Source organism: Bos taurus, chromosome 5 (genome assembly GCF_002263795.3).
Source record: "Bos taurus isolate L1 Dominette 01449 registration number 42190680 breed Hereford chromosome 5, ARS-UCD2.0, whole genome shotgun sequence".
In the NCBI taxonomy this organism is placed as follows: Eukaryota; Metazoa; Chordata; class Mammalia; order Artiodactyla; family Bovidae; genus Bos; species Bos taurus.
The window spans coordinates 75,547,960-75,568,888 of NC_037332.1; the positions used below are offsets into that span (position 1 = coordinate 75,547,960).

Genomic DNA, 20,929 nt, shown 5'->3' on the forward strand with positions numbered 1-20,929 from the left:
CGCACCTGACAGTTCTTTGAGACCCTAGGCTGCCTGGTCCCCAGCTGGTGCCTCTCCTCTCTCGTATGGTCTGACCCAAGCAAGCCTGTCTTTCCTTCATCTCTTCTGCCCCTGCCAGCTGCCCCCTCCTTACCCCATCTCCCAAGACCCATACCCTACTGCACACTAAACATGCCACACTGTGGCTTCCAGCCCGTCAATCCATCTCCGCTTGGTGTAAGGTGACTCCCTACTCTGCTCACTGCTAGCTCAGGTCTCCTGTCAGACTGCGTAGGGACAGCTGGGTTCCCTGGGTGTGCCTGCTCATAAGCCCTTCTCAGCTTTCCTCTCTCCATCATCTCAGCCTCAGTTTTACCTGCCAAGAAAATTGGAGTCGAGAGCAATAACTTCTGTTGTGGAGGAAACCTGAGGAGTTATCTGGTCTAGAGCTACCGCCAGATGCCAGCTATGATCAATTGGGACCTCCCTACAGAATCTAAGACTGTGTCCAAGCACCAGAGAAAGGAGGACTGTGGTCAGCTAGCAGTGTCTGCCAAGCACCAGTACTATTGATATGGTTGATTAGCAATGTCTGCCCTGAGTGCAGCTTAATGAATGCCAAACATTGCTATTCATGATCCAGGCCAACTTTTCAGAATCAAGGATACTGAAAAAAATAAAATTATATTTTCAAGAGATCTGGGTTCGATTGCTGGGTTGGAAGATCCCCTGGAGAAGGGGACAGCTACTCACTCCAGTATTCTGGCCTGGAGAATTCTATGGACTACAGTCCATGGGGTTGCAAAGAGTTGGACACAACTGAGCAATTTTCACTTACATATTCAAGTGGAATATTTTCCCATAAGACCATGTCAAATGGTGCGTGGACACAGAATAAGATAAATATGATTCCTTTTAGTGAAAAATACATTCTATTTATAATCCTTCTGCATTTTCTCAAGAAAGAAGTCTCTGTTTGGTTTTCATATGCCTTCATCTGCTTCCCAACACTTGTTTATCTCCCCTTTACAATAAGAGAGCAGATTTTCAGCAGGCAATAAATTGAAACATTCTGTTTTACCATATTTACTTTGTGCTATTGCCTTTTATTTATACTGAATATTGGTTTTTCTATTTACAGAATCAACATAAAGATTTTTCGTTAAATAAAACTATTTAAACAAAAATTGAACTGATTTAAAGAAAAATACCAAGTAAACAGTAACAAACATGATATACACAGATAATTAAGATATATACATATATACACATGTGTGAGATATATATATATATATATATATATATATATATATACACCTCACACAATGATCAAGCCCTGAGAAATGTAACCTGTGGAGAATTTTGCAAAGTTGAAAATCACTCGCAGAGAGATTTCCTAGTTTGCCCCAGGACACGCAGCACAGGTGCAGGCACTGAGTCTGGGACTGGTGCTCTCCTCAGGACTGAGATGACTCATGGTCCAGAACACACAGCATTGTGAGACAAGAGGCAGGAAGAGAAACAGGAAGGTAATTAAGCTATTTTGTGGTAAGTATCCAAGATTCAGACGTCCTCAGGAAAAGGGGAGTTTACTTTGGACATAAAAGCAACAGGAATCCTGAGTGAAGGCAGCAGTCCCCTGTGGAGCAGGTGCATCCGTACTGGGAGCCCAGACACCCTCTGCTAACTCCCCTCTAGCCTTTTTGGTCCCTCCAGTCCTTGTTCACGTGGCACCTGTCCCAGGGGCTCCTCGCCTGCTCTGTATTCAAATACCCGACTGAGAGAAACCTGATTGGCCAATTCAGGTCCGGCCTTTCTGATTGGTCAGAGCTTCTGTTCTCAGTCACCTCATAGGCTGCTGATGAACTAATGGATGGGCTTGTGTCAGGTGCCCAATCAGTTGAAAGCAGGGCCTATAAATGTAGGCACTGTGCTCTTTCGCACCTTGGCTGATTAGCGGGAACCGCTTGTGGCCCTCACCTCCGGGAGAATTTTTGTCATCACAAGTGTGATCAATGTCAGGGATAGAAGGACGAGAAGTGGACGGGTGGTGGGAGCATCGAGAAGGAAGAGGCTCACTGTGTGTGGTGGGGCAGGACTGCCATGTGAAGGGATGAGCCTCTTGCTGGGGCGGGCATGCCAGAACCTAGTGGATATGGACTGCCTGCCTCTCCAAGGCTTGACCTCAGAAACGTCAAAGTGCCAGGGGTGCCCCTGAGAGGTCGATGATATCCACCCTGCATGAAGACAGCAAGGGCACAGGGAGACCAGGCATGGAGATGCCAGATAGTTTATTAATTCACTCAGGGACTATGATAGGATGTAAAGTCCACTCTATCAAGGGCAGGGAATGGAACTGCCATCTGGAGGCAGTGTGACAGCCTTTGAGCTGCAGAAAAGACCCCCTCCAGTGGAGGATGGAGTAAGAGGGGCCTGAGGGAGGCCTCCTATGACAGCATCAGGACCCGCCACTTGGAGGGGTTTACTTTCCAGCAGCTTGCCATTGTGGAAAGATCCAGCCAGCGTCCACTTTGCTGGGCATTTGTGCACAGACGGGCCACAGCTGTAGGCAAGCATTCCGAGGTCACGAGAGATCCCAAAGGGGATGTGACAGAGACACTTTGTCCCGCCACCCTGTGTCCCTGAGAGCCTGTCCCTCCAGCACTGAATCTCGAGTTTGGGCACATGAAAGGAGGCAGTGCTTCTCTGCAAGGGAAGCAGAACTGCCACCTGAAGGATAAGGGGGGTTTGTCACCCAGATGAGGGAGGAGATGGCCCCCCAGGAACAGGAAATCACACGTACAAAGGTGTGGGGAAATGAAGAAGTTCCGAATGGCTCTGTAGGACTGTTGTTGTTCAGTCGCTCAGTCATGTCCGACTCTTGAGACCCCATGGACTGCAGTATGCCAGGGTCCTCTGTCCTTCACTATCTCCAGGAGTTTGCTCAAACTCATGTCCGTTGAGTCAGTGATGCCATCCCATCATCTCATCCTCTGTTGTCCCCTTCTCCTCCTGCCTTCAATCTTTCCCAGCATCAGGGTCTTTGAGTAGGACTGTTGGGAGGGTTCTAGATGGGAATGTCCCAGCACGATGCTGGAGGACCAACGGGTAGGCCAAGAAGTTGTACTGAGGGCAGTGGTGAGCCATGGTGGGATTTTAAACCAGGAGCAGCTCATGTATGCTCATTCGCTCTGTTGTGCCCAACTCTTTGCAATCCCATGGACTGTAGCCCACCAGGCTCCCCTGTCCATGGGATTTTCCAGGCAAGAATAATGGAGTGGGTTGCCATTTCCTTCTCCAGGAGGAGCGGCATAGCTCCATTTATGTTTTGGAAAGATTCCGCTGATTGTCCTGTGGTGGGGTGGGTGGGAAGGGTGTGATCCAGGCAGGAAGCCCAGTGAGTAAGCCAGGGCAAAGACCGTTAGAGAACCACAAACTCTCCCTGAAAAGTAGCTGCAGGTCTGGAGAGGAGAAATGGTTCAGAGGTAAAACCCACAGGACTCCACGACGAATGAGGGAATGGGGGAGTCAAAGGACCCCACCCCCAAAGTTCTTGGCTTGGGCCGTAGGACCAGGGAGCAGCAACTGAGGTTTGGAAATCAACAGCTGAGTGTGCAGGGCTGGGTGAGGCCCTCTGGGCAGGGATGTCCAGAGGCTTCTGGACACCGTGTCTCAGCAGGGGAAAAGCTTCATGGACAGAGAGTCCTAAAGCAGGCCTGGCGCAGCAGTGGACGGCCACCTGCCTCCCAGCTCTGCCTGTCTGTCTATACCAAGTAAGCTGGGTCCTGATCCTGGAGCTCTTGGAGGGATAAGTAGGCATCAGTGTTCAGGGTCAGGCAGACAGTGGGGGCCCTGACTTGGCCTTGCCCAGGAGGGCTGGCCCAGGGGAAGCTGGTCCCCTCCCTTGGACTGGGACCAGGTACCCTCTCTCTTGCTTCTCCCAGTTCATGCTCTGGGGATGACTGCAGATCCACCAGGTCAGGGGCTTCCAGAGCAGGAGGCCTCAGGGGCTGGGGGGTCCAGTCTCCAGGGACTCCCTCCTGTGGGCTGGAGGCCAGCCTCTCTTCACCAGCCCCAGTGCCCCACTGGGCAGTGTTCGGGGGACCTGGGCCACTGAGGAGACTCGGAGAGAAGAGTAGCAGGTCTTCCCCGGGGGGGAAGGTGCAGTAGGCATCGTCATCCCCTGGTGGAGTCGGCAGGGGTGGAAGGAGAGCTCCCTCGGGGGCCCTGGGCCCACCCTCATCAAGCTCCTCTGTGCAGGGGTCGTAAGCGAAGTACACCTGGCAGGCCTCAATCTCCAGGGCATCTGGGAGGTGGAAGAAGAAGTAGCCTTGGTTGGTGAAGCAGCTGGTCACCGAGTGGCCGCTGGTCTCAGCTGAGGATGACGAGCCCTTGTCCTGCTGCAGCAGGAGCAGCTGTGTGGCCTTGGCGTCCCTGTCCAACACCTCCAGTGGGGAGATCTCAGGGTCCAGGCCACTGCGGCTGAAGGAGGACGAGGGGAAGGGTGAAGAGAGCCACTTCTGTGAAGAGAAAGGACAGTGGGAGGATGAGGGGGCCGTCTCTTCCAAACTCAGCAATAACCCCTAACTCCTCCTTCTTTAGCAGTAGACTCGGGGCTGCCGCCTCCGGGAAGCCCTCCCTGACTGCAAACCCACCCCCAGCCCATCCCCACCCCTGCTGCCCTACCTCCCAAAAGCACACAGATGCACACACACACACACAAACTCTGCCCATTGGTTTGGGGAATGTTCCACATCAGTGGGTGTGCCTGCTTCCCAGCCTCAGGGGCCCAGGGGATGTGTTGGGTCAATACCTGACTGCTTATTGAGCAGCTAGTATATGCTGTTGCCTGGAAAATCCCATGGACAGAGGTGTCTGGTAGGCTGCAGTCCATGGGGTTGCTAAGAGTCGGACACGACTGAGCAGCTTCACTTTCACTTTCATGCATTGGAGAAGGAAATGGCAACCCACTCTAGTGTTCTTGTCTGGAGAATCCCAGGGATGGGGGAGCCTGGTGGGCTGCCATCTCTGGGATCACACAGAGTCGGACACGACTGAAGTGATTTAGCAGCAGCAGCAGCAGCAGCAGTATTGGGAACCTAGTGCTGCTCCAGGTCCCAGGGACATAGCAACAGGTGGAACCCTCAGACTGACTCGTGGGGACCAGTGTGAGTGTGTGAACCAACCAACCAACCACTGCCAAAGCAGAAAGAGCCCTGAGAGTACATCACGACCACCATACGAATGCCCAGAGAGAGCCTGTGTCCTGGCCCTGATCACTCAGCCAGCAGGTAGAAAAGCTGGGCTTCAGGTTCCCCACTCACACTGCCATGGAACCATCTCCAGCGGGGAACTAATGGTCCTGCCCCCTGCCTCCCACACCCTCCACCCACTGAGAGAGGCAAGCACCCATCAGAGGCAAGCACTTCTCAGTTGCTCTGGAGTGTGGAGAGCCCTGGCAAGGAGCAAGGAGACCCAATTCCAGCCCTGGCCCTGGCAATCATGAGCTGTGTGACCCTGGGCAGGTGACTGCACCTCTTGAGCCTCAGTTCTGTAATAGTTAGCTGCCTCCTTCCTGACTGCCTCACTCTGGCCCAGCAAAGAGATGTTAAAGAAGAAAATGAAGATGGAAACTCCTGGCACAGGTAACATGCACATGCCCAGCAGAGATGTAGGGGACAGTACCCCCCTGAGGACAGGGTGATGGGGCTTCAGGAGGGTGCACTTGAGAACCCCATCACCTTCTGTCCTGGGAGCCCTCTGCAGCTGGACTGTGGTCCCCTGAGCACAGGGGCCAGGTGTGACGGGTCCCCCTGCACCCTTGTGCCCAGCGTGGGGATCAGAGGCCCAGTCGATATATTGCAGGTGAATTAATGACTGAACCACTCGACAACATCTACCCTCTTCCCCAAACCAGGTGTTCGTGTTACAGGAGAAAAGGCCAAGAAAGAAGGACAGTGATGGCCAACTAAGGATGGCAAAGGACAGAGGCGCTGGAGAGAGGGCAAGAGCCAGGCCGGGTGGGGCTCCAACACTCCAAGAGGCAGTGGAAGGCAGGGCCAGGCAGCAGTGCTGAGCAGTGGCCAGAAGAAAAGGGCAGCCCTGTGGCCTGTGCTGGTGTGCTGGGCCTCAGAGCTGTGTGGTCAGCCACTTCCGGGGCCTGGGCTTCCATCCACAATGCCTTGAAGTGGACGTGGGTAGGGGAGGGGGGATTGTGGTGCAACACTGGAAGAAATTCATCCTTATCACACACAATGGCACATGCATTCCTAGGTCCCACAGGCAGTGGGCCCTGGGGTCTTGGAGCTTGGGGTTCTGGGGCAGAGAGACAGAGAGGAGCTGGCCTGTCACCCAGATGCAGAGGAGAGGGTGGGGTCCCTCTCGGCTGTCTGTCGCCCCGAGTCACATCTGCAACCCCCGGGACCTTTTCAGGATACCCCCCACCACACACAGAAGGACTGGGCCAGGCATTTTGACCTGGGGTTGATCTCATGGGAAGATGCAGCTCTCTAGAAAGGACCCCAGTCCTGCCTCAAAATGTCCCAAGCCCATTGACTCAGAAGGACCTCAAGCTGGAAGAGGTCTGAGGCTGCATCTAGTCCAGCGTCCCACCAGGAATCCCTTCTGCCATGTGACCAACACATAGTCAGCCAAGGCTGGCTTGAATACCTTTGTTGGTGGGGAGATCACTACCTTTCAGGCTAAAGGAAGAGTTTTAAGGAGATGGGGTCGCTGAGGGTTGAACACGACTGAGCGACTTCTCTTTCACTTTTCACTTTCCTGCATTGGAGAAGGAAATGGCAACCCACTCCAGTGTTCTTGCCTGGAGAATCCCAGGGATGGGGGAGCTCGGTGGGCTGCCGTCTATGGGGTCGCACAGAGTCGGACGTGACTGAAGCGACTCAGCAGCAGCAGCAGCAGCATAACCCCACATAAAGAGCACTGCAGGCAAGATGTGCCCAGACCTGGGAGTTTTCCAGAGACTTCCAGAAGGGGCCCTGATCAGCCCCGATAGAGAACGCCAAAGCCAGCTTGTGACAGGCCTGCTCCAGCATGGCTTTCCAGCCTCTGGGCATTTCTCTCAACCTCTGTCCACTCCCGCCTCACCCCGCTCCACCAACACCAATCCAGGGAGCCTAGAGTATGGGGTGGGGTGGTATAATTGGCCCACCACACCCGCCTCCCCACTGGAAGCTTCCTGAAGCATGTGTGGGCTGAGGGAGACAACTGAACTCTGCATGGCATTCAGAGCGTTCCGACATACAGGGGTGCACTTTTTAAATGAATCTGTTTTGTAACTAGAAATGCCAAAAGGCCTTGCTAGCGTCTGTGATAAAACATGGAGGCTGGCTGGGAGGATTTTTCAAGAGCAGCGAAAGCACTAGCCCCTCAGAGCAGATCTGCAAGAGAGAGGGTTGAGAACTTGGACCTGGTGAATCCTGCTCCAACAGCAGCCCAGTGCGGGTAATTCCAGTGAGGGTTTTGTGAGCATTAACTGTGTGCTGGGCTATGTCCTTGGGATTGTAAGCATATTAACATTATCTCACCTTACCCACCCACCCATTTTACAGGTGAGGAAACTGACACACAGGTTCTAAAACTTGCCCCAGGCCACACAGCCAGGAAGTGGTGGAGCCAGAATTAGAGCCCAGGTAGGCTGGCTCACTCAGATGGACGCTGCCATTCAGCCTGAGAACGCTGGTGCCAGAACTGGGGAAAGGGGTCCAGGGCTTCCCAGGTAGTGAAGTTGTTAAAGAATCTGCCTGCCAGTGCAGGAGATGCAAGAGACTTGGGTTTGATCCCTGGATCAGGAAGATCCCCTGGAGGAGTTCATGGCCACCCACTCCAGTATTCTTGCCTGGAGAATCCCACGGACGGAGGAGCCAGGGTGGCTACAGTCCATGGGGTTGCAAAGAGTCCAACACGACTGTGCACACACATACCCACGAGGCAACTGACTTTACATTTCTTCACCCAAAGTGCAAAACCCACTGTTCTGCACCTCCTCCCCACCCTGTCCACACCCTAGCCCACCCTCTGGCCAGCCTGCGTCAAATGCCTGCCCTGTCCTCCTCCGCCAGACTCCTACCTGGAAATCTCCTCCATGCTCAGAGCTCAGTTGGGAAAAAAACTCCGAGGGGTCTGGGATGTGACACTTGAGAACATTCTTCAGCCTACAGAGGGGAGAGGAGGGAGGGAAGAAGGGTGAGAAGGGAAAGGGGCCCACAATGCCCTGCCATCAGTCCCGCAGCTCTGAGCGCAGGGCACAGAGCCTCACCACACACATTATTTTGTCAATGTTGATTGCATGCCCAGTAAGGGAGGGTATTGTCCTGGGCGCTGGGAACATAAGAAGAATCAACAGAGGAGGTCCCTGCTCTTAAGGAGCTGACATTCTAATGGGGAGCCAGTCAATAAACCAAGTGTGCAAGAATACCGTTTGTTTTGTGGAGACAAAGAGCAGAAGGACGTGGGGGTGGGAGACCACAGAGAAGACCGGAGCAGAGTGAACCACGAGGAGGTGGGTAGGAGAGAGGCCAGACTGTGGGCCTCCTAGTCAAGGTTGCCGTGGACAGTGGTACAAGGTGTGCATTGCCCAAGGGTGCCTGGGTTTTTTTTTTTTTTTTTTTTAAGGGGGAGGACCGATGGTGACTGGAAGCTGAATACCAGCCCATGCACTGCTTGCCAAGCTGAATGCCCCAGTGTCTGTGTGCATCCACTTCAAGATGTATGCCTCAAGACCCCAGGAAACCCTGCTGCTGCCCAGAAGTCCAGGCTCAGATCCCAGACTTCCTTCTGGTCTCTGACCACACCCACTTTCCTATACTCTCTGTTCCTGGAATGCTCCTCCCTTGTTCCCACCCAAGGTCTTTGCGCAAGCTTTTCCTCTGCCTGGGATGGACGAGCTCCTGACCCTTCCCTGCCTGGTTTGCTCCTCTTCCAGATTTCAAGGCCATCATCACCTCCTCGGGGATGCTTACCCTGGTCACCCCTGAGCTGAGGCTGCCCTTCCTGCTGTCTGCTTCTAGTACATCTAGCACCTTCTTTCCTTCACCACCCTAATCTCATGTCATTATAAACCTGCATGATAAATATCTGCCATCCCCCATGGGACAGTGAGTCCATGAAAATGTGACGCCATGCCTGTGGCTGTGCTTACGTTCCCAGCACTCAGCACCATACCTGGTTCTAAGCTGGGACTCGGAAGTAAAGGAAAGAACAAATGAATGGTCAGACCCATAATGACACTCCATCCCCCACCACAGGCAGCTGGCTTGTATACAAATACATACTCAACTCCTGAGCCTAATGCTCGGGGCAGAGCTCCCATGGGGTTCTCCCTGTGCCTCTCCTCTTGGGCTGGTCCCTTGGGCCTCCCTCTTTGGGAGGAAAGGCCAGATATTAGGCAGGGAGGACCCTTGGGATGGCAGAGGGAGCATTGGAGTGTCAGAACACGGGGCTCAGCCCAGAAGCTGACCTGGCCATGGGGGATGTCATACCGAGACGTGAAAGACGGGGAAGGGAGCATTCTCCTTACCATAGCCTGATGCACCGGAAGCTGCCCAGAAAGTAAACCAAGAGGACAAGACCAAAGAAACTGCCAACGCCCAAGAAGATGTGGTTCAACCAAGGGAGAGGTGGGATCTTCTTCTTGGTTTCTGCCCAAGGAGTAGGAAAAGGAGAAGGGGAAGGGTTAAAGAAGAGTGCCCTGCCCCGAGCCACTCCAGCATCCTCCACCCATAACGTGGTGCTGAGGGACAGGATGACCACTGACCCAAGGCCTTGATAGGGTCCCAGCTGGTCCAGCAGAGCTGCTGTGTACCTGGCCGACATGGGGCATTGCATGCCTTCATCACAGCAGCCCTGCCGTGGTACCATGGTACCCACTTCACAGACGAAGAAATAGGCTAACAGGTGAAAACAGCCCACCCCAGACCTTGGCAGAAACCAAAAGCTTGAGGTTAAATGGTGGAGAAAAAGGAAAGAGCCTCCGCACTAATTCACAAGGCCTCTGAGAAGTCCCACCCCAACATCAAATCCCTGTTCCCATCTGCAAAACTTGCCCACATTTCCCACCCTACAGGTCCCATCCAGTGAGCTAAAGATGATCAATGGGTGTTGTACACATACCCCAAGACTGCCCCACCAGTCCCTGCCTCCTTCCCAGGCTTCATCCCCACCTCCGCTCCCCATCAGTACCTGCAGGGACCGTCCTGAAGGCCAGGGGCTGGCTCCAGTGGCTCCAAACCTCGTGGCTGCCTAGCCGGGGCTTGGCCCGCACCTGAAGCTCATATTCCATGCCTGGAGCGAGATTCTCCAGGGAGATCCATTGCTGGTTCTGCCTGAGGGTCAGTAGCCGGGCGTCCTGGGGCAGAGACAGGGCTGTCAGACCAGAGGGGTCTGCACTGCCCCCTCACTTCCTGTGGCAGGGCTGGCTGAGAGTATGAGCAAAGCAGTGCCTTCCTTTATTCCTTCCAGCCATCCACCCTGCACTGTCCCCCCCTCCTACAGAAAGGCTCCCCAACTAGCCACTTGCAGGGGCCCCAGGAATCAGGGTCTTCCTGAACTCCTCCCCCTCTCTCTACTCCAGTATCCAAAGCCATCTGTCAATCAGCTGGCTCCACCTCCAGAACCTATTCTGGACCCTTCCCACTTCCCTCCACTCCTTCCTCCTGCAGGTCTGAGCTCCCACGACCTCTGAGCCCCGTCCAAGGTCTCCCTCCTTCCCTGCGCCCCGCACCCCTGTGCTCTGCAGCAGTCTCTTCTCCACTCAGCCATAAAGAGGGGTTTCCCATAGACCTCTCCCTGCTTGGAGTCACCCTTTTTGCTTTTTTCTTCAGTACGCCAGACACACAGGCCGTGTCTTGCCTGTGCAATGGTTTTTTCCTCTGCCTGGAAGACCCTCCCCAGATCCTCAAATAATCAGCTCCTACTTGAGCCCCAGATCTCAGAAAGGCCTGGTCACATGAGTCTGAAGGAGCCTGGCCCAGGCCTTCTCAACTGTGTTATCACAATGAAATTTCACGCTGCTGCTGCTGCTGCTGCTAAGTCTCTTCAGTCGTGTCCGACTCTGTGCGACCCCATAGATGGCAGCCCATCAGGCTCCCCCGTCCCTGGAATTCTCCAGATAAGAACACTGGAGTGGGTTGCCATTTCCTTCTCCAATGCATGAAAGTGAAAAGTGAAAGTGAAGTTGCTCAGTCGTGTCCAACTCTTCTCGACCCCATGGACTGCAGCCTACCAGGCTCCTCCATCCATGGGATTTTCCAGGCAAGAGTACTGGAGTGGGGTGCCATTACCTTCTCCGGAAATTTCATGAAAGTATGTAAAAACATCGCAGAGTTGGTTCCTATCCCCCATGTGAGTTTCTTCAGAGGCAGCTTGTCAGACTCTCCCTTCATTCTCTCCCCAGCATCCAGCACATAGTAGGTACTCAGGGAATGTTTGTTGAGTGAATGAGCGAATAAAGGAATGGGTAAGTGAATGAATATGTGATCAACCTCCGTGGCTTAGACCACACTGGATTTGAAGAGGGCACGGTGGCTGCCCAGGGCCTCTGAAATCTTCAGAGGGGGAGTCTGCTGCCTCTTAGCTTTGTAAATCTTGCCTAGAAATTGCCACCGGCAGGACCCCTGGGGTGTCAGGGGACATCAGAGGGATGGTGTGGGGGGGCAGTTCCAAGGAGCAGCAGGGTTTGATTAGAGGCTTCGGTAGCTTTGCTGAGATGAAGGCTGGACAGGGTAACCAGGACAGGGAGGAGTCAGGGCAGGTGCAACGGAGCCAGGCACTCACCTCCCAGCTGTGGTCGGCGTACCTTAACCGGGCCTCAAACTCCACGTCGTTTTGGATGTAGTGGGATACCTGGGAGACAGTCCAGGTTATGTTGCACCTATGGGTCTCTATGCGGACGACCTGGAGTGAGTGGGGTGGAACCAGACGAACTGGAGACAGGAGAGAGACAAAGGCAGAGAGAACAAGCTTGGGGGATGCCACATGCCGAGCTCCCACCTCCACCTTTGTACCTGCTGTTCCTCCCTCCTGGTGCTCTCTTTTCCCAGGGATCGGCATGTCCCTGCTCAAATATCACCATTCAGAGAAGCTTACCCCAACCACCCACCACTCTCTGTCCCCGTCGCTTGTTTCATTTTTCTCCCTAGTACTTATCATCATCTGATATATTAAATATCTACTTCTGATTCGTTATTCGTTTTCTGTCTGCCCCACCAGACTGAGCTCTCTGAGGGCAAGGACTTGGTCTCTGGAGTATCCTTGGTGCCTGGAACGTTACCCAGCAAGTGGTGGGCACTTGATTAGATATCTGCAGAATGAATGAATCAAGGCAGCCCTTCTCTGCACTCAGATTTACCTGGATCATCTCATTTATTTAATTTAATTCTACTTCAGCAATCTTGTATGATACTAAGATTGTATGATTCTGAAGTTCAATTGATCTAAATTTTTATACTTCTGAGATTCTATAGAACTCCACAAATAAAAATAAGCAAATGTTTATTGTGATATTTCTGTGTCTTGACTTATAGATTCCTAAGCAACCATGGTGTTGTGGTTGTTCTTTAGTCGCTAAGTCGTGTCTCTTTTCGACCCCAAGGACTGTAGCCCACCAGGTTCCTCTGTCAGTGGAATGCCCCCGGCAAGAGTACTGGAGTGAATTGCCATTTCCTTTTCCAGGGGATTTTCCTGATCCAGGAATCAAACCCACGTCTGCTGCATTGCAGATGGATTCCTTACCTCTGAGCCATCACAGAAGCCCTACAGCAACTATAGTCAGCAGGTAACTGGTTATCCCCACTTTACAGGTGAGGAAAGTGAGGCTCAGACATGTTAAATGACCTGCCAGTCAGATTACACTCAGTTAAAGTAGGGTTGTGTTTAGAACCCTGGATCTCACTCTATGTTCCCATCTCTTTCCTAGAGATGACCTCCAAGGTTGGAGATGGAAGGGGGGATAGGCTAGAGGTGGGGGAAGCCACTTAGTCATTCACCAACCTTCCCCCAGCACCACCCAGATCAGCCCTGATGCTGAGTATTCAGAACAGAGATGTAAGGATGGCAGAAGCTCTGCCCTCAGGAAACTCACAGCCCCAATGAGGGAGACAGACCCATTATCAGGCAGAAAAGACCCAGGACATAAACCACCCTGAAAGAGGAGGTACCAAGGGTCCCAGGAGTCTGGGAAGGCCTCCTGGAGGAGGTGACTCCTCGATGAACTTGAAGCGTGAGTGGCAATTTTTGGGGTGACAAGAGCCTTTCAAGCAGTGGGTCCATGGTGTGTGAGTATTTAGAGGCATGGAAGGGCAAGTTGAGCCTGGAGAGCTGGCCCTTGGTGTGGCAGGTATATAAGCCACAAGAGGAGGCATCTGGAGAAGGAAGCCAGGCCAAGTGGCCTTGAACACTAGGGTAAGTGTCCGGGACTTCATCCCAAGTTCAGTGGGCAGTGAGTTGCTCAGATGGGGATGTGGAAGTTGATGGGGAGAGAGTAGAAACTAGAGAGGGAGACAGGGAGGGAGGTGGCTGCCCACCCACACCAGCTCTACCTGGAGTCCTCACTCACTGTAATCAAAGGGCTTGATATCCTGGGTCATCATCCTCCTCCACTTCCCGCCTTCAGAGCACATCACCGTCAATTTCATGACATCCACTACGGTCAGTTTCTGAGCCTGCAAGGGAAGGAGGCTGGGGATGTAATTGCCAGTAGCTGGTATGGGGACGGAGAGGCTGCTGGGATGTGGATGGCAGGGGAAACCACAGCTGTAATAATCTGGACCCTTTCCCTGAGATCCTCCATCTAAGGCACGGCTCAGCAAACTTTATGAAAAGGGTCAGATAGTTAATATTTTTGACGCTGCAGGTCATGTGATCTCTGTCACGACTATTCAGTGTTGCCATTGTTGCTGTCCTGCAAAATCAGCCATAAAAAAATAAGAGAGCAAACGGGTGTGGCTTTGTGCCAATAAACCTTAATTTTTAAAAGCAGACAGTAGGCAGGAGTAGAGCTGAGTGGCTGACACCTCAATAACCTTGGATCCCTCCGCCCCTGGGTCAGTCATCTGCTCTCCCTGGATGCTGCCTCCTTCCTCCTGCCTCCCCAGCCCAGGAAGCCCACTCTGCCGCAGCCCCTGACCACTGGGTGTGCTGGCACCTCCACCAGAAAGATGCTCCTCTGCACCTCCCCCCGCCCTGGCTGCCCCTCCCAGCTCTGGCTACTCACTTCTGGAGAATGTCCCAGGACCAGGTTGCATGCCCAGGATCCTGGCCTCACTGGCTGCAGCTCACAGGTGTGGTTCCACTGTTTTGTAGGAAAAAGCACCTCTCTTTGAAGAAAAAGAGGGACCCCCTCAGAGCTGGCCTCAGGAGGGTGCCCATGCAGCATTACTGTCCTAAGCCCGGGCTTTATGCCAACCCCACCTGCCCTGCTTCCCTTTGTGAGCATCTCTCCCTTCCTCCTCATCTCAGTCAAGCCCCAGGGCAGCTAAAGTGATCCAGAAACAAATCCGTTCAGGGCACATGGCCTTTTCCATCTAAAGCCCTCCAAATTCTCCCCATAGGGTGCACACGATCCTTGACAGGCCCTCCAGAGCCCCTTAGAATCACCACCCACCTGGGAGCCAAGGTCAAAGCCGCCCTGCTGGCTGCTACCAGCAGGATGTTTGGATCAGTGACCCTTCACTGGTTCCTTCCCAGCCGGCAAGTTCGTTCCCCCAGCCTTTCCCCAGTCCCCTGTCCCCACAGCTGCCCTAGGCATCTCACAAAATCCCAGGTTACTCAAAAACTTTGGGGAACCCCATTTGGTCCTCCTTGCCTCTAACATCGAGTCCATCCTCAGCATATCAGGCGAGCGGCCCAGTGTCCCCAAACTACCTAGTCTGGCTCATGCCCAGCCCTGCTACTGCAGCCTGGACCGCACACCCCACTGCGACTCAGGCTCCAGGATCCTAAATATCTGACGCTCCAGGATCCTAAATATCTGACCCCCCAGTTCTTCCAGACTCCTGTGGCACCAGCAGTTGTGGGTCTTTTTAGGCCAAAATTCTTAAAGTGCAGAGTTCTTGGAGTCTGAGAGCTGTTAGTAAGATTTCAAGAGTCTAAAAGTCAGGATGACAAGATCTCAGCACCCTGCAATTCTGTACATTTGCCCGTCAACCCCACACGCACCTCTGAGGCTGACGGCTGTGCAAGCAGCAGGTGGTGGCCCGCAGGCCCTCATCATGGCTCCAGATGCAGGAGACGTTGGCTCTCGAGTTATAGAAGCATGTGATGTTGGAAGCATATGCCGTGAAGATGTGGCGTGTGGGGCTGGCTGTAGGGCACCCATGGCCTTCAAGGGTTCCCCCGCCACTCCTGTTCCTACCAGGTGAGGAGATGCTCAGTCCTGGTGGGCAGAGAAAGGGTTAGTGAGTTCGCTTTAGAGAGGACAAAACTGAGTCCCACAGCCTGCAAGGACCCCCAGACTGGTCGAGGCAGGGCAGGGACAAGAAGACATTGTCTTCCAGGGTTTCGGAGAGGCCCGTGGATACAGTGTAGACAGGATGGTCGAGGGAGAAGGTAGATACCCTGTCTCTGGTCCCATTGGCCCCCTTCCCCCACCTCCTGCCCCTGCTGATGGGGCTTCTGCCAAGAAGGGGTCTCAGAACAAGTTCTAAAAGGGCCTCAGCCTCCCTCCTGAGGGAAAGTCCAGCTCTCCAGATGCCAGGGTCCTCACCATTCACTGCTGTAGATGTCTGAGGGATGGCCAACAGCAAGAGGAGGACGAGGAGGGACAGACAGCAGGACAGAGCCGGAACCGCCATCACATCCACGGGCGGGGGCTGGGGAAGGGAGCCCTGGATGGAGGAAGAAGGGGAGAGAGCACGAGTGAGCAGCCAGCCACCTCCTCCCCCACCCAAGAGACAGGCTGGGCTCTGCCCTCCCGAGGTACACCCATCAGCTCCCCACCATGCCAGCCTCAAGTATTTTGTACATGCGCGTCCCTCTGCCCCACACATGCTCTTTCCTTTCAAGATTCAGGGACCCATGTTGTCATTGCTGAAAGGACTCTCTAGCATGTCCAACTTTGTTCAAAAGTTGGGGAAAATAAGGCCCAGAAAGAGGAAAGACCTGCTTACATCCACATAGAGAGGCCAGCACAGAGCTAGAATTAGAACCCACCTCCTCTCTACCCAGCTGCCCCCTTAACCACACCAAAACCATTTGCCAAGAGGTTCCTTTATGCCAGGCTCTATTTTAATTAAACCTTTAACCATGGCGATCAGAGTATCTACTGGATATACACTCATTATTCCCATTTCAGATGAGAAACTGAGGTGCAGAGAGGTGAAACAAATTACCCAAGGTCACACAGCTCTTAAGAGGCAGCTGTGAAACCAGAGCCAAGGAACACTGTCTGGAGCCCAGTAAATTGTGCTGATCACCTCATAACAATACCTCATAGCAGTTCTAGAGGAGGTGAGTGCGGTGGGGGATGGGGACTAAGCCCTCATGCTGTGCTAGGGTTTCGTGTGCACCAGCTCATCTAACGGAGAAGGCAATGGCGTCCCACTCCAGTACTCTTGCCTGGAAAATCCCATGGACGGAGGAGCCTGGTAGGCTTCAGTCTATGGGGTCGCTAAGAGTCGGACACGACTGAGCGACTTCACTTTCACTTTTCACTTTCATGCATTGGAGAAGGAAATAGCGGCCCACTCCCAGTGTTCTTGCCTGGAGAATCCCAGGGACGGGGAAGCCTGGTGGGCTGCTATCTATGGGGTCGCACAGAGTCGGACACAACTGAAGTGACTTAGCAGCAGCAGCAGCAGCTCATCTAATCTTCCAGCAGCAGGGGCTGGGAGTGTGTATTTTCTCCTTACTCAGATGAGGAGGCCAAGGCTGTAAGCCATAAGCCCACCCAAGGTCACATCACAGAAGAAGCAGAGCTGGATTTCCACCCCCGGACTGCACCCTGAGGCCCATTCCCTCCCATCATTCTGCCCCACCCAGACTCTGCCCCACCCAGACTCTGTCCCAGAGGTAGGGCCCACAGCTTCCCCTCCCTGGGGAGTCAAACCCTGGCAGGGGCAGAGAGCATCTGACCTGGTTGTGGAGAAGGGCCCAGAGAGGTACCTGGGGGCACCTCCTTGCCTGGCCCACTGTCTCCTCAGGGCAACGCTCCTAGGATGGGGCTATTTGCCTCTTTCTTTGGATCCTCCAACCCGCGATAGCACAGAGCACAGGGCTGGGACCCCAGAGGCTGGGGAGCCCAGCAAAGCAGCTCCAACAAGCCCCTGGTGCCCTCTCTTTGTGGATCATGGCCCTGGGCACCCCCAGAGGGAGTTGCCTAGGGATAGACCTCCACCAGCAGGATCACCCTAGGCCCAGGAAAGGATCTGGCACAGAGCCTCTGTGTGAGAGGAGAAGGGTAGAGGCAAAGGTGTGCAATATCACAAGAAGGTCAGGGCCAAACCACAGCCCCAGCCTACGTGAGTCGGGCAGGAGAAGACACATCATCGAGAATAAGTTCCCACCACCCATAGCCAAAAGGGTGCAGCGGAACCCCGACAGAGCAAAGAGCAAGGAGGATGGGGTGAGGAGGGCTCCCAACTGTGTCTGAGGCCGCCCCCTCCTGTAGAGGAGGAGAGAGAGTCTCGGGTCAGTTAAGAAACCTGCTCAAGCTCGCAGAGGAATGATGAGGCCCAGCCTCAGAGAGGGCAGGTGGGATCTCTGAGTCCCCAGCTGGCTCCATCCTGGATTCTCACACACGTCCACGCACCTGTGCCCTGCCCTTCCTTCATGACCGCACAGCCGAGCACACTCACGGACTCATTAGGTCCCCACCTCGCCCTGGGAATGTGTGTTGTTATCCCCATTTGATAGGTGTCAAGACTGTCAGAGCTGCCCAAGGAACTGGACTCTAACGCAGGTTATCTGATGTCAAGTTAGAGGAGGATAATGATGACGGTGACGGTGATGGTGATAATGATGGAGTTGATGGCCATGGTGACGGCGATGGAGTAAATGATGGTGACGGTGATGGTGGTCGTGATGCTGGTGGTCATGATGACTAATGCTCAGCCCTCACTCTGCCCAGCACTGTCCTTAGCACTTTCAGATGTTACCTCATTCAAAGCTCACAGCAACCCTATGAGTAGGTACTGTTATGACTCCTTTTCTCAGATGAGAAAACTAAGGCCCTTGTAAGCCTCTTGGGCTGGAGTTGGGATTTGAACCCAGTCAGTATAGCCTGAGGTTCTGCCAGGGCTAATATCGTGGGATGTGGGGTACCGAGGGGCTGGGGGAGGGTTTGAAGCAGGGGCTCGGTAGTCCGAGTCACATCCCACCTGACCTTTGAAGAAGGGGCTCCATCTCCCCTTGGCTTCTCCGGCCAACCCCTCATCTCCCACACTAGGACTCCCTCTTGCTGTTTAAGTTTGGGAGCATCGCCCCAGCTGGGTGTGGGATGCTGGCTTTGGGGGAAGAAAGGGGACCCTTGGGGGTGGCTCTAACCCTTAGGTGTTCCAAACACAGTTCAGGGTGGGAGGCCTCAGCCCCCAGGAGTGGAGGGATACCCTGACCTGAAGGGAGTCCTGCCCCCTTTGGGGGCACCTGGAGACCCTCCTGACCTGCTGGGTCACACATACAAGTAAGGGACAACAAAGATGAACTCAAGCTCAGGAGTCTGGCCTCCAGCCCAGGGCTCCCAGAAACCTCCCAGAACACCCACTTCATAGCCCGGTTTCAGAGGGGTCCCTCTCCTTTTCCCTCACCCGACAGCCTCCTGAGGCGCCCTTTACACAGGGGCACCTCCCCGGTGCCGGCCACATCTCTCCCACCCACACCCCACACCCTCTCTGGGCACCTAGCACATCTCAGTCTCAGCCAGCCTTCCCCTTCCCAGGCCTCGAACCTCCTTCTCCACTCCTCTCGGTTGGGCGACCCAGCACAGGGCCTGGGAAAGCCCATCATCCCAGAGTAGCTCCCGGTCTCCCACGGGGAGAGTTGGAAGGGAGGGAAAGACTAGAACCTGAAGCCAGAGCCATGGGAACAGGGCCTGACCCATCCCTGGGGGATTCTAAGATAAGCTTGGGGGCAAGGGCTGAGAGATGGCAGATCAGGCAGAAACTTCTGGTGGGTCTGAGTCAGAGCTGAAAGAAATCCCCGTGACCTTCACCTCCAGCCCCCTGGCTGGTGGCAGGGGTCAGGAGGGAGGTTTTGGCTACCTGAGGACCAGGCCAGGCAGGACCAGGGCAGGGTGGGTTTTACCTGGATGGGACATGGAGCTGCGACGCGCTCTCTCTGCTTCTCTCCGCTGCTGGGACCGCAGCCATCTCCCCAGGGCCGGGCTCCGGCTCCCTCGGCCCAGGTAGTAGACGGCTGACGGCCGAGCAGGCAGAGACTAAAACCCCAGGGCCAGCCCACTTCCTGTGCAGAGGATGGAGGGGGTAAGGCCTGGGGGTGGGAAGGCGGGGGAGATCTGACTGGTTAGAAAGCCTGAAACTCCTGCAGCACCAGGAGCCAGATAAAGATCTCCCTCCTCCGCTGGGGGCGGCTGGGGTATGGGGGGGTCGGGGGGGGGCCACTGTGGGTGTTGCGGCAGCAGGGGCGCGTGTACAGTCACACACATGCTGTCTCTCACTCTCAAATAGGTGCCGCGCTGCACACAAGAGCCCATGGGGACAAGGTCCCATCTTTTCCCTCTCATGCCACCCCCATCCCATCTCACAGGCCACCTCAAGCCTCTGACACCTTCATCCAGTCACACACATGTCCACTAACACCCAGGCCTCACGCAAACCCAATCCTTTAGGTGTACCCCAGCCATGGAAAGAGACACCCCAACTACCTCAGACACCCTTTCTCATCCGGCCTTCCAATAAGCCCCTGACTCAGTTTAGCATTCAGGGGTGACTATTTGGGGGGCCTTTGCAAACAATTGCAATCAAATTGGCCACTTATTGAACATTCTAGAACCTTCCTCTGCCTCTCCAGTCACGGTTTGTAATCCCCTTTCTCCTCCTTTCTTTGGCAGAGAGAATCAGTTCCAGGCTTTTTCTTTTTTTTAATACCAAGCAGTTACAGACCCCCTGTTTGGGAAGGTGCATGTCCACCTATTTCCAGTGTCACAGGCCTAGGGACCCCGTGACATTCCATCCAGTGTCAGAAGAAGCAACTCTGCTGTCTCTTGATTCTAAACTCTCTGCCTCGGGGAAGGTTTTCCTGTGAGCTGCCATCTCTTTCACCACAAGGAATGGGGTGAGAAGGACGGGGAATAAAAAGAGCAGTTCTGCAGAAGTTTCTGTCAGCAGAGAAGTGAGAAAACAGAGTTGAAGACCCTGAGAGACAATCAGGCCGACTCCCTTCTGAGCAGGAGGCAGGAGCCAGTGTGGCCGAGAAGAACAAGACCAGATTCGAGGCTCCTGGAAGCTGAGTGACCTGCCTGCCTGTGCTTCCCTGTCCACACCTGTAGAATGAGGGGTGGGTGTTCCTGCAGGGATGTCAGGAGGACCGAACAGCAGGAGGGCGTGAGTCTCTCACCTGGTGACCCCTGGAGTGGGCCCTCAAGAAGCCCATCTCCCCTCTCCCCTAGAGCAAGTCTTCTGACTGCGGGAGAGAGTGACAAACATGAGCACCACAAAGATGAGGATAACAGCCGAGATTTATTAAGGCTAGAATAGTTCTGGAAGCTTCTCAGGAAACGAGGGATGCAGATTCTCCCAGGCAGGAAAGCCGGCTCAGGAAGGGAGAGGAAGGCTGCTTTTTGCTGTAGACCCTTTTATATCACATGCATATATTTCCTGTCCCCAAACTCATGAATCCATGCATATAAAGAAAAATCCAAGGAAGACAAATACCACATGGGAATATCATGTGGTATTTCATATGTATCACTTAATATGAAGTGGTAAGTCATATATCACTTATATGGACTCAAATATGACACAATGAACCTATCTATGAA

At 54.0% G+C, this 20,929-nt stretch overlaps 1 protein-coding gene across 1 annotated transcript; it reads right to left on the bottom strand.

Annotated features, from left to right (window-relative positions):
• Positions 1–2,253: 2,253 nt before the first annotated feature.
• On the bottom strand, positions 2,254–19,642 carry IL2RB (interleukin 2 receptor subunit beta). The gene is made up of 11 exons (XM_015471200.3): positions 19,607–19,642; positions 19,234–19,392; positions 15,701–15,821; positions 15,154–15,370; positions 14,210–14,312; positions 13,553–13,658; positions 11,773–11,921; positions 10,180–10,345; positions 9,518–9,638; positions 8,069–8,153; positions 2,254–4,499 (listed from the first exon to the last, which is right to left on the bottom strand). The coding sequence occupies exons 1-11, from the start codon at positions 19,640–19,642 to the stop codon at positions 3,744–3,746; spliced, it is 2,019 nt and encodes a 672-aa protein (XP_015326686.2). The 3' UTR covers positions 2,254–3,743.
• Between the last annotated feature and the right edge of the window lie 1,287 nt (positions 19,643–20,929).

Coding starts and splice junctions, on each gene's coding strand:
- IL2RB (XM_015471200.3), bottom strand. CDS start 19,642: ATGGGCTCTTGTGTGCAGCGCGGCACCTATTTGAGA. Junction 10,346..11,772: donor ACGCCGACCACAGCTGGGAG/GTGAGTGCCTGG, acceptor TCTCTGCCCCAG/GACGCCCGGCTACTGACCCT. Junction 8,154..9,517: donor TTCCGGTGCATCAGGCTATG/GTAAGGAGAATG, acceptor TCCCCTCTGTAG/GCTGAAGAATGTTCTCAAGT.